Here is a 19,491-nt window from a genome sequence, read left to right as displayed (position 1 = left end):
CCCCCCCGGGGGCTAATACCGGTCCCCAGCCCGAATAAAGGAGGAGGGTTTGGCATGGGACTAGCGACCCCATCCCGTGGAAAACTAACTCGCTAAAAAACGCTAGCCAGAAAAAAAATATTCAAAAACTCTAAGAATGTAATATAGTTATTGTAACTGACTGGAAGATTAAGAAACAGTCAAATAAAAACTGAAGTACTATCCCTTTCATTTAGTTTTACACACATTGTGACTAGTCCAGCTAGAAATCATATTGATTACACTATTCGACACATGTTCTTTTTCAAAAATATCAAATCTCCAAGTAAGTTAAAACAGTGATTTGCTTGGTCTTCTTTCTACCTACTATCACTAGTGGTCCTAGAGTTAGTAATAGTGGGGATAGTAGTTGTCGGTATAATACTAATTCTATTAGGAATCTACTTTGAAGATTAAAAAATCCACATGTTAAATTCGTTAAAATCTATTCACACAATATATGCACCTTATCACGTGGTGTTTTACTGTAGACGACTTACATAGTGGGAATTGTATTGCATTTCTTTTTATTGCTATTGGCCAAGTGGTATTATTCAATTGTGTATTGAATTTCATCTGCGAAATAAGTAACCAATTAAAATTATTGTGTTGATTCGATTTTAGGAAGGGTAGAAAAATAATTTTTAGTCTGCACACATTTATAATTGTAAATTAATTCAATTTGTAGCGCACTTTACTTGTGCAAATCAATATTATGGGAAGAAAACTACATTTGGTAGACAAGAGATCGGAATACTTAATATTACTAACCAATAAAAGTAAAGTTAATTTAATTTAGAAAGAACACAAACTGCTAGAATAGGGTGGCGATGTTGTTAACAAATTGTGTACCACTGATGGGTTTATATATACCAGTATACTTAAAGAATAAATTCTGTGGTACAACTGTGCAAACTTGTCAAATATATTTTCTTTGATTAAAACAACCGAATCATTTAGAGTAACAATTGTTATACATTCACAAATCGTCCAAAGTAATTTTAAACATAAGAGGTGGAAAAAAAGTTGCCACAACAGTTGCTGTAATAATCTTGAATAGTCAGTTCCAACCAAGTCAAAAGCAACTGTTTAACATTATACATAACACGTGTGTACATACACTTATCTACGAAAGTCAACTGTTCCAAATAACAATAAGAATATTAATTGAATAACTTCTTCTTCAACTTCGTGAATAACCAAAAACTTGTACTTGTCAAACTGTGTCCATCAGATCTTAAAGATTCATTTATACAAGGTCATACATTTATATTTTCTTTATTCAAAGATTCACTACTATTTTGAGAAGATCGACAACTGTTCACGTTCACAACTAATTGAACTATCATCAATATACTTCCAATTTTATGTAACCAGAAGATAAAAAAACAAAAAGGAAACTATTTTCTCTCAAAGGATTGTCCAAGAATACACAAAATTTTCTCACTGATAAGAAACAAGAAATAAATTATTTACTGGAAGAGAAAAACAGCAGCACTCAAAAACTGTTTAATTTTTTTCACTGTAGTCAACAGTCAAAAATTTCCTAATTCCTCTTCAAAAACATTCAACTCGTGTTAAATCTCAATACATTTTTGGATACATACATACACACGGAGGTATACACAATTACACTAAACCACATTTGTGCGTACATAGGAAAAAATTCAGGTTGGCAGCTGACTGGAGTAATACCAACTGTTGTCTAATAAACGAAAAACAACAGAAGTTGATCAAAACTATTGCAGTGAATTCACCTGCTGACTTTTACATATTATACGGTGAAACAGGATAACAAATTTTCTTACTATTTCCGTGTCCAAGTATCAACGAAATCGATTTTATCAAAGTGATCAGATTATTACAGATTTAACACTAATAGTATCAATACTTAATTGATTTATGTATTAATACATATATACATAAATCTCTGACAAGACAATTAACAGTTGTCCTTTTGTGTTATTTGAAAAATCCTTGGAAAATTTTCTACACATTAAAAATCACGTGGACTCAAAATTATGATTGGAGAATATGAACAGTCACACCATCGTTTAAACAATACATTTGCTAACTACAGTAATAATAGCAGTAGTATAATAGATGATATATCTACTGAATCATGTCAACTGTTATCTTATCCTACACAAGTGATTAACAATAATAACAATAATGCAACAACAAAAAATTCGACACATTTCACTTCATCTATTAATCATCATCATATTGCATTAACGAATGAACAGGTGAATTTCAATGTAGAAAACAACTCCGAATACAATCATAACATATTAGATAGTCATACTAATCATTATGGACTATCATCTTCTACTAGTTCACCCTATGGAAATTTGTCAAATCAATATTCAACTAATTCACATTATACAACAAATCAGCCGCATTATCCTATTGTCACATTGAATAATAATAACAATAATAATGATAATAATCCATTTAGATGTGCGAATTCTTTTATACCATTAATTAATTCAAATCATCATTTACCTTCTATATCACCATCATCATTATCATCAACCTCAACAACAACAGCGTCAGTGACAGCAACTATAACACCAACATCGTCAATGACAGCAGAAACATATCAAACTAATTTATGTGATCAAATTGAGTTTTCACTGAATTCTCAGTTCCTTCAACCGACAACCGAAGAATTTATCACAGTATTACCAAATGAAACTGAATTAATAAAAACATCTGTATTGCGTCATCTGGACCACTATTCACAGTTTGTAAATCAATCACCATTTCAAACATTAGTACATCAGTTAGTAACCAATACTACTAATAATAATAGTAAACATAACTATAATAGTACTTCAAAATCAACAATTGATGATGACTTAATATTATGTCATACAAATATTTTATCTAATCCACATAATAATCATGAATTTTTACCATCATCAGTGTATCATTATCAACATGTTCCCGAAAATGAACTTGTTAAAATAGAAACACCAATTGACGATGATGATGATAATGAAGATGATGATAGCACTTATCTACGTCAACATAAACAGAATCAACAAAGACAACAATTTCAACAACTATTACAACCAAATGAACATAACACATATATACGAAACTCTCGAAAAACTACATTCAACGATTTGAAATCACCTTATCCTGAAAATTATGTTTCAAATGAACAAACAATAATTCCATCATCAATCATAATACCTTCGGTAACAAATGATGAATTTAATTTATCAAATAATTGGACACAAGATAAGATAAATACGTATCCAGATGAAATATCATTAATGTCACAACACCAACATCGTCAGTCTAGTAAATATTTAACATCAGCAAGCCATTTTACATCAACTCCATTATCATCAGAAGCAAACTTTGGCAATCGTCAAATAGATTATTTGAACAATAGAATCTATAATAGCCCTGATCTGTTACATAATACAACACCACAACGTTTATTAATTACAGAGGCTAAACAACACGTGTCAAATATATCCAAATCTTTTGATAACAATGACAATAGTAGCACTACTACTAATAATAATCATAACATGTATTGTCTACCAGTTTCTACACAAATCGCTGCCACAACCACTCCCACAACAAGTGAGAATTCAGTAAGTAGTTTTAATCAAACACAGATTATTTTTGATGGGTCCTCTTCAACTTCATCAGCTGCATCGAGATCATCAAGTTCACTTGGTAATGCATCGTCAGACAATAATAACAATTCAGGAAAAAGACCTCATTGCCTATTAAATGAATTTCAGACTCATCTACAAAGTACAACAAATAAAAACACTTGTCAAAAGTCGGAACTTGTCAGCAACCCACCAGTATCGTACATAACTAATAACAGTTTCCATATAACATCGCCATCCCATAATATATCAGTAGAAAAGACTGATAAATATACAAATCCTGATTCAAATAAATCATCTATTGACACAGAACAAATGATAAGTGAGAAAACTAAGAATGATAGACGAAAACAAACAGAACTGTCAACAAATAATTCTACAACTACATCACTAAAACGTACTAAGTCAATGATGCAGTCAGACTCAACAACGATCTCATCGAAACCTGAACGACCAAGTACACAACAACAAACAACCTCATCATTGCGTAAACGTGGTCGTTATTCCCGTATGAAACAACCAGTGATGAGTATAGATAAACATCATTTGATCAACACAACAATAAATGAATTACAAACTTCACAGTCGACGATGAAAACAGCAGTAATGAAGTCAAATATATGTGATGATACAAGTAGCAGTACAGATGACGAATCTGATTCAGATTATGATGATACTGAAGAAACTAAGGTAAGCATTTTAAGTAATCCATATTTCAATATGTTTGTAAATGGGTTTTATGGTCTTCAAAGTGTTGAGTTCCGGCATTCCTTCATACACATGTTTCCTATTTCTCCTTTTTAAAACTATCCTTAAAGTGTGGCCTTTTGTTCTACTATTGATCCCACATCATTTGATTTCTTAATCATTTTTTTTAAAGTTCATATCGTTGCGGTAATATGATATGGAAACTTGGGCTTATACACATATAACTGAGGCATTGAGCTAATCATGTTTGACTAACAGTTCTTCAAAAATACTTGAAATTAAATGAGAAGTATATCATAACTGTAATTATCCTGTATCTAGAATTTAATCAAAGATGAAAACTTAGTTAACGAGTTTTTTTTCTTCATTTATTGAATAAATGAACTTTAGACTTGTGTGAAACCTAAAGTTTTAATAAGCTGATTGGTAAAACTATAATCTTGGTACTTCACCTAGGATTTATTGAATGTAATTAATCGTCCATATCTGTGTTTGACACAAATAATCAGTTATTGTTTTAAGTAATGTTTAAATGTGATATAGAAAAACTATTTTAAATTAAACACAAACTTTTCTTGACTTCAGTTTTATAGCACGACAACTTAATAAAACACCAAATTGATATCCATACAGAAATCTGATCAATAGACTACAATCCATACTAAAAGTAAGATAAGCATGGGCTAATCGGGTGTCGAACCCAGGGCCTTCATGTCTCGGGACCAGCATTTAACCTTTGGAACATTAACCTTGGTTTACAATGATTTATTTGCTTAACATTGATAAATTCGCAATAAAGGCCAAAAATCTTCCGATGTCACTGTTGAGTGACTGTCTCACACTTGAAATTGGTGAAAAGGAATGGTTAAACTTATATTAAGAATATCCTATACATTTTCATTTTTGCTGTGTAAATGTATATCCCAATCTATTCATGTAAATTTTAATTTACATTATAGAAACTTTGTATCATCAATTTCAAAAAAATAAGCATATTATTCAACTGCATAGGTTACCCTGCTGAGTTAAAACATTAATTGATAAAGACATATTCAATGGCTCTCCAGATTTTTATCTTTACATCTCTCTTAAATAAACCAAAATGAATATTTCCAACTTATCTAAAAAGTCACTTCACTGATCAATCCTATCTTTAAATGTTCTCAATGAAAAAAATACATAATAATAATACTGATAATAATGACTCCATGAGGTCAACACAATATAACCTGTATAAAGAATTTTTTTATTATGAAAAGGATCATCCTTTAAATAATGTTATCTAATTAACTTGTTTAAAAGAAATCATGTGTAACAAGTTTAATGTTAACGTAGAAAAGTATATTCGACCTTCTACTCTCCCCCTTCCAGCTTCCAATAAAATATATATCCCACTTCACTTATTATTACTGTTGTTATATATAATGCAAGCAGTGAAGCATTAAACGAATAGATCAATTGAACAGTGAAAATGTCTAGTTCTCTTTTATCTACAAATTTGATAGACATTGTGCATAAATTAGCATACCAGTTAAATGTATGCATGATATAATCTTTTAATGATAAATGACATTGGAATTAGCCAGTTATATTAACTATAAAATACCATTTTATCACATGTCAAGTATTATTCAATCTACTTTTAGACAGGATTACATAATCATTTTCGTTTAGGATAAAGAAACTTTTGACATTAAAAGCATGTTGATGGCTGATAAGAAAGTAAACCAAACTGTTTATTTAGCTTAGACGGTTTTAGAGAAAGTAATTTAACATATTTTATCTATAGTTAGAATTGGAATCCGTAACTCCTGTTTCAGACTCGCTAACTGGTTGTATTTGCATAACGGTACTGATATAGACTCGAAACATAGGACGATGCTTATGGTTTTAAATGCTCAACTCATTATCCGATGAGGTAACAGGCCAGATGGTTACTAACCTTTTGAACGGGTATGAAGGTATTGATTATGTTTTGTAATCTCCTGTTTTTAGTATAATGGACTACAAATAATCTGTTCGATTCCTGGACACAAATATATCAAAATTTATGACATAATGCTATATTAATGCAATTCGTTCAAGATGCTCGTATGTCGACAGGGATCAGTCGGTTACAGTTCTGAATATCGATAACAAGCAATTAAGAATCCGTAAAGTTTACTTTCACTACTAGGTGAAAGAGAGGGATAGTCAATTAAAAATGTAGAGAATGTGAGTGTGATCTTGAGTGTGTATCCTAATTAGCTACAAAAACACACATAAGTATGACACGAAATCCAAGAATATTAGGTTCCTCTGGAAATAAAACCCATTTATCCAAAAATTAAAGTGAAGAAAGCTTAAGATGTAATCCGATCCTCAGTAACAGTGTCGCAGGTGAGTAACTAATTGGTCAAATCTACGAGTAACGGTATATCGTTCACAGTTTGTAGAAACCATCACTAGAAACTAATCTCTATTGTAATCATGCAGTTATTAGTAAGTTAGTAATTTGTAGAACTAGTCAACATTAGTTTCTACTAGAAACCTTTATAAAAAGGATTTTCTAGAATAAGAAGAAATTTTACATATTTACCGTAGTAAATAATCAATGTATCATTAAAAAACAAAGTTATCTTTTTTCACTATTATTCAAGACATTTAGCAATAGAACAAAAGTATGACTATGTGATGACACTGTTAGTAATAATAGCCTTGTTTACAAGCGAAGTTTGTGCTGATGATGTCGTTCAGAGGGATGATGAAAGCTCCACGACCAAACCATCCAGCTCAGAGAACAAACCCACATCAACAAGCGATATATATATATATATATATATATATATATATATATATATATAACACAGAAAGCATTATAGAGACTCAAATCATCAGCTTAAAATCTTTATATGTCTAAATTTGAACAGTTGTTCACTTTACTTCATTCTATTTAATCTTTTTTCAAAGTATTCATTTCATTCACATTTAATGTTTATGGTTATTATCGTCTTCATTAATGAAAATAATATTATTGTTATGGTTACTTTGCACTTAATTTCATAAAAAAATTACCTTGGATACTGTGATTTGTCTTTCATTCTCTTCTAAGTCGATGTGTAAATTTTTACCTCTTAATTTGTTTTATTTTCTATCGTTTCATTTTTTTTCCTTCCCTCTTGAACTCATATCATTATTTTATTCCTCATAAACAAGCAAAATGGTAGGTAGTAATTACATGTAGTCTCTCTATTTATCAATACACTCGCTTTTTCTTCACTGGTTTAAATTAATCGTAAAAGAGTGAATATATCTACGAACTATTATATATATATATCAGGAACAACTGACGCTAAAATGTCATCACTATAAATTATATAGTCGATTATACAAATATTAAATTAAAAGAATGTAATGTTACAGTTACTATAGCCATTTTCTTTCTAAGAATTATTTTTTGTATGTAAACACCCACCCGATTACAGATCTGTTTATGTGTACAACATCGTCCCCTTCAGTCGTGAATCAGTTGATGACATCCATCTTCCACCTACAAGCATAATAGTTTTCCTGTCTTGTTGTCACTTTACGTATCTCTATATTTGTGTGTGTGTGCATATGTGTACAGCTATTAACTCTTATATGTACCTTCTATGCCATGGTAACTAAAATATTTAGATAAAATATTTTACTATTATAACATTGAGAAAAAATAGTTCAGTAGTAGTAATTGTATTAGTTACAATTTTTCCCATCTCCTTCATACACAACCACACAGAAATTCCTTGCGAGGATAGAAACAGAATTATCTGTTCATAACATTCTCCCTTTGTTCACTTTAAAGAAACAAATATATACTGAGATATATTTAAGTATAATAGCTCGTGTATCTATGCATCTACGTATTTCTGCAGATAATTGTCAGCGCGCCTGTTGTTTGAAATTATTATCCAGTTTTCACTTGTGCATTCTGAAAAATAACTAGCTTATTATAAGAATAAGAACAGAATTTCATCCCATTGATTAGCTAACAACATCATCATCATCAACGTCGTCATGTTTATTACTTCTCATTTTACTTAAATTATAATGATAACTGATGACCAGATACCCTAAAGGAACTATTTTACAAACTTTTTTATACAATTGTCACATTAATAGCTAATATAAATTGGATTTAAAGTCAATAATACACAAATCAATGACTTGTTATTTGGAATTAAATTACATCTTGTAATATGTCATTTTATCATTAGTTATACACTTCAAATATTTATCTCAGAAAAAAACAAGTAGTATGTAAATCAAAGTAAACAGTATTTCGATATTTCTTCCTACTTTCTCATCCTATTTTCTTAGGAAGAACATGTTATTGCACCTGGTTCACATGGACAGTGTCTACTATGGGCATGTAAAGCATGCAAGAAAAAAACTATGCAAGTCGATCGGAGAAAAGCTGCAACAATGCGTGAACGACGTCGTTTACGTAAAGTTAATGAAGCATTTGAAACATTAAAAAAACGTACATGTGCTAATCCAAATCAACGTATGCCCAAAGTGGAAATTTTAAGAAATGCCATAGATTATATTGAAAATTTAGAAGATATGTTACAACAGAATGGCGTTATACCAATGGGTATGACACCGTTAACATCAGCATTGAACGTAGTTACTACATCTCAAAATGATGTAAACAAGAGTAGTGCACATAACCGTATAACTCAATGCAATTCATCTGTAACAACTTCCGTAACTACTTTAAACAATTATCATCATTCTAATACATCTATAAAACAACCGAAAACAACCATCAACAATAAATATAGTAAAGAACAAAATGAAACATCTTCATCAGTGACAAATCAACCCCATTTATCTAATAACAATAGATGCCTATTAACTTATCCATGTTTTCAAGACAGTCCCAATTTGTTGAATTTCAGATGTGATTTCAATTTAGAAAATGGAAATAGACATGATTCTACCGATTCTCTTACAGATTTGTCACTCGGTAGTTTACCAACAGAATGCAGACCTGAAGATCAACTAAATTCAATGCCTAATTCTATATGTTCCCTTATTCCAACAACAAAAGTAAGTGTTTCAATCAATTTTATTTAATATATCATTCACATATATTATCAGAATGTTTATTGCATATATTAATCTTCATTATATTCATCAATGCTTGGACTTAAATTTCAAAAGAGACCCCTTTAATAAATAATTTAAGCCACTATAATTAATAATTCACTTGGATCCGCCCTCCGATAATAACTTTTGGTCCACAAATGTGTTTTCATAACTAAAAATTAGATACCATCATACAGCGATTTGTCTTAATAGAAATCATGATTTCAATGTATTTATCTACATTAAGTTATCAACAAAATAATTAACTTACTAAGAATTTTGGGATTTAATTTAAGAAATTTAATAGTTGAATTCATGAGTCAATTGAATTTAGATCACCATGGAAAACTTGGAAACACTGGACAGTCATTTCCTCCTAGTATGGGATTTCTCAGCAGTGCTCAGTCTAATTAACTAACGCTCACAAGACTCATATGATTTTACAATATAAACTGATTGATTAAATATATTTTTTAAGAAACCCCATACAGTTAAGTCAGTCAATATAATTAGAATTTTCAGTGTCACAATTGATTAGTTTACCTAAGTTCAGTCCAAAAATATCACAGAATGTATAACCTGATAACTTCACAAGTAATAACACTCATAATACATAATACATGGGGAAAAAAAAGAGAAAAAACAACGCCTTATCTTTGTATCGATAAATAAATTTGCACTTTTCACGGAGTTGGCATTAAGGTTGAATAGATAATCTACTTTTCAAAAAAAAATCCGTCGTTATTTTTTTCCTTTCGTGACCACTTCAGATGCCCTGTTGATATACATATATATATGGAAAAACATGCTTGACTAATATTGTTTACCACTTTGTCTATAAGGCATTCTCTTTATTTGCTTTTTTTTTCTGTCCTAATAATGAAAAATGATACTTCAACTACTAGAAGTTGACAACATTTATTAAATATGCAGAAAAACAAATATTTCATTTACGTTTACAATCTTAAGAAGATACCATTATTATTTTTTTGTATATGTCCAGATTTGTTTTTACCTTTAAAAATAAAAGGATGATGTTATGCATTAATATCTATCTACATTCAATCTTTATTAGAATTATTGTTAGCTAGTTTGTGGTATAGTGAATAGTTTCTGTTTTCTACCTTTCACAGTATGAAAGAAAAAAAAGGTTATATTCATCAATGTGAAGCAAATAAGTTAGCGTATTTTCTTTACCATACAGTAAGGTATTTATTTATTATTATTCTTGAGGGGGGGCATATTATTTTGTAAAAGAGACTAATACAATAACACTCGGTCATTTTGTCAACAACATAAATTTTTTTCGTTTGTTTGTTTGGACAGAAAGTATTATTCGACGTTTATAATAAATGTTAAACATTTTCTGTACTCTCTTTTCTTGTAAAATATCCTACTGATGACGATAACAAATGTAGTAGTTATTAATTGTAGGAATAAATCTAAAAGATTAAATTGTAAACAGGACATTTATTATCGTTATTATTATTATTTCCCTTTCTCACTTGTTCCTTTATTGAAATGTCTTTTTCACAATTTTTTTTTCTTCCTCTGTTAACAAAATTGAATTGGAAGGAGAATAAAGAAAGATAAAATCAAAAACACAAAAAAACAGAGTTGTAAATTGTCGGTGTATCATTTCATTTTGTTATTTGTATTCAACTTATTTCTTTTAATGTCATAGTATGTTGTATATTCATCATTATTTTCATGACTGATCTCCTGATATGTAGTTAGATATTTATTTAAATGTCATAACTACACTGTATATGGAATAGATAGTTTAAATAGATTGTATGATATACAGAAATGTTCACTTACATCTATAATATTAAATGATTTATTAAACTTGACTGTGGCGAAAGTTGTAATGGTATAGAATAATGAACCAATTGATGATTATATAGTAAAGGATATGTTGATTCGATATATATATAAATAAGCTACTTCATTTTTCATATGTATGGATTTTTAAAGTGTCCACGTGGAGAAATTGTAGATAGACCACATGTATATGTATATTCATACTATGTAAATTTCTCAATTAAGTAAGAAAGATGAAAAGAAGTAAAGTGAGGGGGTGGAGTATGAATAAATAATTCACTTGTTAGTCATAGATCATGTTTCTAGTTTTTTTTATTTATTATCTTATATATGGCTTAAACTATTCGTTATCAATATAGACAAGGGAAAATAAAGAGACTATCAACATAGGATATCTATCTATCTATCAGACTATCATTGTATAAATCATTTTACTAATTTGTTAGTTGTTTTTTTGAAGAAAACAAACAAGTAAAACTTTTCAAAATTGATCTACATTGAAATGTATATCTTTTTTTGTTGTTGTTCAGTTATCAATGAGATTATCATTTACGGAAAAAGGAAAATATAGAAAGAGAGGGAGAGAGAGAGGGAGAAAATTTGTGTGGTTTCAGTAGTTCTGGTCAATTAATTAAATTTTCAATAAACAAATATTAAGATACAGGTTATTTGAACTCTTAGGTCAATATATTACACTAAGTTGAATACTAAAACAGGTGCTCTTTATATCGTACATGTCAAATGGGTACTTACTCTCTCATGTAAACTACATGGATATCTGATACTCCCATTAAAATTATTGTTATTGTTATTACTAGTAATAATAATAATAAGTGTTTATAAAATGAATCCAATGTAAAATGTTAGTTATCAATAATACACATATGACTATGATTATTACTAGCATTAGTGATATCCATGTTATTTCGGTTGAATACTTACTGAAATTATTGTCAAGCGTTTGTGGAATCCCCTGTACTTCAACTGGGTTACATATTAACCCCTTTCCGATACATCATTGATAAATGTTTTTAACAACAATCCAACCAGCGGTAACTAAAGCCAGATTCATAGACAGTTTGTGTTGATACTATAAACGACCCTTTATTAGAAAGCTTAATTTTTCTACATGAATTAATTATATACAAGCTAAAAGTCATTGTTTCATGATATATTTCAACTATCATTGAGTCCCATTCGAGAGTAGCTATAATAAGTTGGCTACAAGTGAAATGACTTTTCATTAAAAATATAGGAAATCCATCTTGAAGCAAATTACTGAGGACCAATAAATTGGAAGTAAACTAACCAGGCCAGTTAAAAGATTTCCAAAATGAATTGGCAACGTCTAGGAAAGTATCGGCGAACAATCTATGAAAAACCCACTTTATTTTTATGCAAATCGACTATCAGGTCTATCAATAACGTTTTATCAGACAGTTGCACTAGATACAAAATTTATCCAAAGTTAGATAGGGGCTGTCTAGTTTCTTCCTGGTTAATGACTGAATAATATTATGTTTATAAGACAAATTATTCTTTAAATGGTGAATCAGTCTATAATATAAAGGAACAACTTCAAAGATGATGACATTTCTAGGAGCTGCTGAAATATCAACTACATCTACGTACTGGTAAAAGTCTATTGCTGCATTAATGTCAAATGATAACCTGTTCACTTGTGTACAATTGCCATGTCCATCTTTAAACTGATCGTATTTTCATTCTAAGTTATGTATTGCAATATTAACGAAGTATTTTCTAGCATGTGTGATCAACGCTGAAATGTTTCAAACAGTGTATTATGTTTCTATTCGGTGAATGGAAGAAAACCTTGGGAAGCCCCTAAATTTATGCTTTCAGTATGACGTAATGAATAGAAAAATACCCGAAATTGAGCGATATATCATACTTATTAAACGTTGAAAACAATATGGATAAACTAAATCACATGAATAGATTATTCAAACTATTTATTTTCATTTATCTTTCAGTCTGATAATATGGTAAATTAAGGTTTAACACTCTATATTTAAACAGAAATGACATGTCAAAATGCTCTAGTCTAATTTGATATTTTAATAATCTTTACAACTTTTCTTCTGATATATTTTCGATTACAGGATTCCAAATTAATCGATTTTAATAGTAATTATTCACAAACAACCACGTGGAATATGTGTACACCATATGAAACATTGGACAGTTTAAAAACCGGTGATCAGGCACAAACTAGTAAGTCATATATATATCCCAGTTTTGCTTAACTCCTACATTTTAATTAAACATCTACAAATATTAATTGACTAAGTGATTACAAATATCTAGAATAATTTTCCTATTGATGAATTATGATATTTTTAAAAAAGGATGAATGAAAGTAAATCAGTTTATATTTGAGTTCATGATGCAGAAAACTGTAATGAAATTATAAAAAGAAATCTGGAGATAGATTGTTTAATAATTATTATATTCTAACTAGTGAATAGATTCTCGATAAGTTTTTGAAGTTCTTTTAGGAAGCTATGATTTGTTACACCAACCAAATCAGAAATGAGACAGAAACTTATACACGCTGATAAAATCTAATGGAAATTGAATCATATTACAAATAGATTGAAGTTGAGAACGTGAACTATTGAGTCCTTAATATAATTCAAACGATATTGTGTAACCAAGAGATCGGAATATGTGCGAGATGAATACTGTTTAAAATTTCGAGTGAACACTGTTGAGGAACCCTAACTTGAGATAAAGTTATTATCTAATAACCCATGATTTTCATTGGCTTCCCGGTTGATAAAAGTTTTTATAAAAATTACCTTAACGGAAAATAGGTATCATTATGCTTCACATTTCATCTTATTTCAATTAAACTATATTAGGATAACGATTGGAACGACGTCGAAAGTGAAGTTTACTTTTTCTTATTTAAAATCATTTAGCGTACACTAAAATGAATAGATAAAAACCATCACTCTTACCTCATTGAAAATGATTTAGAAAAGATGTTCTGCTATGTGTGAAGTTTCATGTTGTTTTAAACCTTGGGTTCGAATCTCGCGAGGCGAGGCCGTGGATGTGCACTGCTGAGGAGTCTCATAATAGGACGAAACGGTCGTCCAGTGCTTCCAGGTTTTCCTTGGTGGTCTAGCTTCAATTGACTCACGCTTGAAACTATGAAAAAGTATATATTCTATTGCTGAAATCTGTAGTTGGGATCAAATTCTACGCCGTGAAAAATCTAAATAAATCATTATACTATACCTTAGAAGAGATCTAAAAATTCGGATTTATTGTATATACCTCTCTTTAATCTGACGTCTAGTTTAACGCCCTACTAATTAAAGTATAAATAATGTTGAAATCGACTATAATAAAATAATTTGACATGAAGCTGACTACTGTTAAATTGATTAAACTTCATTGAGAACGAGTATTGAGTATATAAACAATCTTTCTTCATAATAAAAACAATCCAAAGTTTTACCCAAAAAAAAGAAAAAAAACATTTCAATATGGTAACATAACAGTAGTGATAAGATCATCTGTTTTAGTTCTTAAATGATGATCTTTATTGAACCTGTCTTAATTTATTTGATATAAATAAATAAACACACAGGTGTATACCTATATAAATGTAAATAATCTTAAATCTTTACGGTAAATTCAATCAACCTTATTTAATAAATGATAACCATAATTCACCTGTTTATAATATGAAATGGTTGTCATTTCTTTATATACAATAATCATTATGCATAGGATACACAATCCATTTTAATACTGTTCTTTTTTTTTGGTTTGTTTTAAGTAGCACACATAAATATGCACAAATACACACACACGCATGTATATAAACATACGAATAAGTTTGGGAAATATTGTGGGTAAATAATTCGATTTGATATGCACAATATCAACCACTAAGTATAAATAAATACTAAACATTTAAGCATTCGGTTAGTTATTAGGATATGGAGAAATGATCAAGAAGCGAATATCTGTATGGATAAATGAATGTATGGTATAATAATAATAATAATAATAATAATAATACCAAAATGATAGAATTGAGTCTCGATTATATATGTAAAAGTAATCAGTACTAAGATTTCAGTTAATGGAAAATCCAGAAGTTTTTTGACATCAAATTAATTGTTATTCATTGATTAAGATGGGATAAAGTGGAAAGATAATGACTGATCCTTAAATGAATATTGAATAAAATTCTAATTCCATTAGTGATCCAATGAAAGAACCATATTTTTTTTCCGGTGATGGTTTAAAATCATAATTAGTTAATTAATATCCAGTGGTTTTCATATTACTTGTCTATCATGACTAGTGAATAAAACATCAAACGAAAGTTCTACTGTTTACATTCAAGGGTAGTTAGAATCTTTTCGCAATATCATATGGACTATCAGTAGGGTAAAGTAATAATATTATTATTATTAGATAAAAGTTATTACTATTTATTAGGGAGTGTTTTGTGGAAAGATTTTTGTTATAAACTGAAAATCAGGAATACTACACAATCTTTTTTTCCTATGTTTGAACTACTCATTGAGGTCTAAAATGAATTCGTACTGCACAAAACTCATAATCTTAAGATCTGTCAATAAGCATAATACTTTTAGACTACTGAGTCATAATTCAGTGGCATACCCTTTCCAACATCCGTTTCATAGTTATTTATGTTATTTTAAGACATTCAATAAAGTTGATTGTCAAAAATTACTTTGAAATTTCACATTATGGATCGACTACAGTAAGAAAACCATTGAAAACTAGGAAGTACCAAGGACATAGTTCGTTTTTATATTGGACTCCTCATTGGAGATCGATTCCAGGATCTTTAGGCCTCACTGTGAACGCGTCTAACGGCTTAGATTATTACCTTGACTTAATTCATGATGTTCCCCTACCATCATCCACGATCATCGATGATATTTATCTCATGTCCCATACTCCAACAAAATAGTTTCCTAGTTTTGATTGATTTTCACTGGTTGTCTAAGTCAAATCATTTTGTAATGTCAAGCTCCAAATTCAACAATCTCTGAAATACCGTACAATCAGCATAGACCAATATTATCCTGGGAAGTATTTACAACTAGGAAATATTCACCCAGTATTTTGAGATACTGTAACAGTGAGTATTACTAATAGCCTATAAGGTTACTACCCATGATCATTAACGTTTTACAAGAAAAGAAATGTGTATATTATATATTTAGCATTCACTTCAATGCCACTCTATCTATCGTGAGCTCCCAGTAAATAAGAATACCTTAACTAAACAACAGTATACTTACAACAAGACTTGAAGTTCCTAGACTGGATTCTGTACGAGATCAAGGTGTGTAATACTATGAAACTTCAATAAAATATATCTTTCGTGCCTTCTTGCCAATGGTTATCCAACTGATACCATTCCATGGTAAAGATGATCTTCCGACCTATTATCATCAAAACTAACTACTACAATACAAAGGGACATTTTAAAGTCATTTGAGACAGATGAAACTAGCCACTGTATTTTTTGAAGACGCTGAATTTTGTCAAACACTGATTTCATGGAAATAGTGTTAAATTTAATAAAAATAAACAATAAGACAACCAAAAACTAATCATTAAACCAGAAAGATAATTTAAAAACAGTTTTATTTATTAAAATGACTATTCAATGTAAGAATCTTTCATTTAGAACTTCACTAAGCTCTCTTTTCTGATCACTAAACAAATATAATCGCTCACTAGAGAAGCTGAATAATGACTAACTAAGGAATTCAGGAAACATGTTTCGTTTAATTTGAACTCATCGGCTGGACGTACCATCATTTATAATAAGACAATATCGAGACCATTCGTTCGTGATCCATCCAAGTCAGCAATGACTTATAAATTGTAATCTTTCACAAAATAAATGGAAAATGTAAAACTTTACATGTAAAATGGCTAATTAAGGCTTAATCTTTCAATAACATACACATACACCAAAAAGAGTAACATGATGGAGAAATAAACTATATCAATCATAACAACAACAAAAAGGTTTGAAACAGAAATAACACGAAGTAAACTATGTTTAACGATAAGCAATAAATATGTAACTTATAAATGAAGATATATGCGAAATTAGTGATTGACACATTAAATACGATTAATTTGCATGAATTGTAATTTTTCTTCTAAGATTTGAATGTGTGAATATATAAGGAAACTTAAAGCTGATTTAGGCAGTAAATAAATTAGAAGAGAGGGAAAGTGGGAAAATAGAAAGAAAATGTTAAACTAATCATTTATTTTACCGTTTTACTGGTTTTTATAAATAATAAAACAGACAATAATTCTCATGAAGATGATGTGAATCATCATACTAATTGTTGAATTAAATGAACTAATTAGTTTGATAATTTCTAAATTAAAATAATTAAATCAACTACAACAACTTGAACACCTTGTTCATGCCATTTCTAAAACTAAAAGCACTCAAGTGTATAAGTCATCTATAGTATTCAATAATAAATTATAATTTTAGGTTTTTGAAAGTAGTCGGTGTAAAACGCTAAATATATGTGTTTCCTACCATTTGTTACGGAACTGATGCACCATGATAAACTACAGATAACTCCTAATAACAAGTACCGATTAGCATAAAGCCTATGTCTAGGGTTTTCTGGATATAGTGGATACAATATCGTGTCCCTTAGACTAGTAACTACTCTGTAATTTAAATTCACTTAGTATTGTTTGTTTAAATCTTCCCATTGATGTTTTTGAACTGCAACTGGTCAGTCTGTAATTGGTATATGTGCATACTGTGCGTATTGCCTCGATATAGCTTAAATTCACAAGCATGGTAAGCAAAGATGGATAGTGGCTAGCAGTAGAATCCAGGACGCGTGTTTCGTCCTATGGATAACGCAATGGCGTTTGAAGTGAACGGTACTGGGTTCGAGTCCCAGAGTGAACATCAACTCTAAGATGCGGGTACATCCAGCTGACGAGTCCCAAATAGAACGAAACGCGCGTCCTGGATTCCACTGCTAGCCACTATCCATCTTTGCTTAATCTGTAATTTGTTTAGTGGAATTTGATCAATACCTAAGACTAATGATGCTACAACTCTTTAGTAAAAAATTAACTGTTTTTAACAAAGTGATTTACTTTTCTTTCAATTATTATTTAAAATATATTCTGTACACTAATAGTTCAATTTTTTTTGTCTTTAATTTTCAGTTTTAGTATCAGACAATCGAACTGCCTTACAATGTAATGAAAGTATTGGGATTCCATTAGCTGGACATTAATTTAATCAAATGAAATTTGGAAAAAAACTTCAGTTAACAACCAAAATCTAATGTATTTAAGCAGGACTTTAGAAATACTTTATATATATACATATATATTTCGATAGCCAAGTCTATCGTTCATCTAACGATTACTATCAATGTTGAAAATTTCCATTGAATTCCGTATATGATATGCATTTATCAAAACAGGAAAATTCACTTTTGTACATAATTTTTATCATACCAATTATCCTGTAAAGGAAACATTATGCAATTTTATATATTTGGAAAAAATGTACCATTAATACTAATAACTGATTATAATCATTATAAAATAAAGTAATATATTTAATATATTTTAAATTATTCTCCTAATATCAAAAAAAGAAAGATTGAAAACAGCTGAAGAATGATCAAGAACCATGAAGCTATAAAAGTTGATTCGTATTAGATTTAAACTTTTCAATATCATGCTCTTCAAACATATATTACGTATGCTCAGTTACCCTCTACTTAGAAGAGTAATGTTTGCTGGTGTTACAGTAGGCTGACTGAAAGTTAGAGTAGATCAAACTAAGATGTGGTATCACTCCAAGAAGTCATTAACCGTTGAGTTGAATCATATTGGTAGCTGGAGACCTCTGGAGACCACATGATTATCGTAACTAACGGTTGTAGATATTTGGTGAAATGGGTCAGAATAGGTCTAGTTAGTTTAATTACACTTACTCCTTGTCTTCCATTAGGTCTTGTGTTTGAAAAATATTTTATAATTTCTGTCCTACGAATTCATTCTTTCTCGTTAAATGATACCCTCCAATACCTAAACTTTTTATTACTGCTGATACCGTTACTACTTTCACTACTATGAAATTTATTCCTATAATTTA

General features: G+C 29.7%; 1 protein-coding gene across 1 annotated transcript; it reads left to right on the top strand.

Moving 5' to 3' along the window:
- Positions 1-2,039: 2,039 nt before the first annotated feature.
- Smp_167400 (myogenic factor, putative) lies at positions 2,040-18,619 on the top strand (the record flags this gene model as incomplete). The annotated part of the gene is made up of 5 exons (XM_018790739.1): positions 2,040-2,429; positions 3,060-4,346; positions 8,703-9,437; positions 13,424-13,535; positions 18,549-18,619. 5 exons carry the CDS (start codon positions 2,040-2,042, stop codon positions 18,617-18,619), a joined length of 2,595 nt encoding a protein of 864 aa, XP_018645980.1.
- Positions 18,620-19,491: the final 872 nt, after the last annotated feature.

The sequence above is a fragment of the Schistosoma mansoni genome, assembly GCF_000237925.1.
Source record: "Schistosoma mansoni, WGS project CABG00000000 data, supercontig 0037, strain Puerto Rico, whole genome shotgun sequence".
In the NCBI taxonomy this organism is placed as follows: Eukaryota; Metazoa; Platyhelminthes; class Trematoda; order Strigeidida; family Schistosomatidae; genus Schistosoma; species Schistosoma mansoni.
Note: the sequence above shows the minus strand (reverse complement) of the source record. Positions and strands in the feature narration are given on the sequence as shown.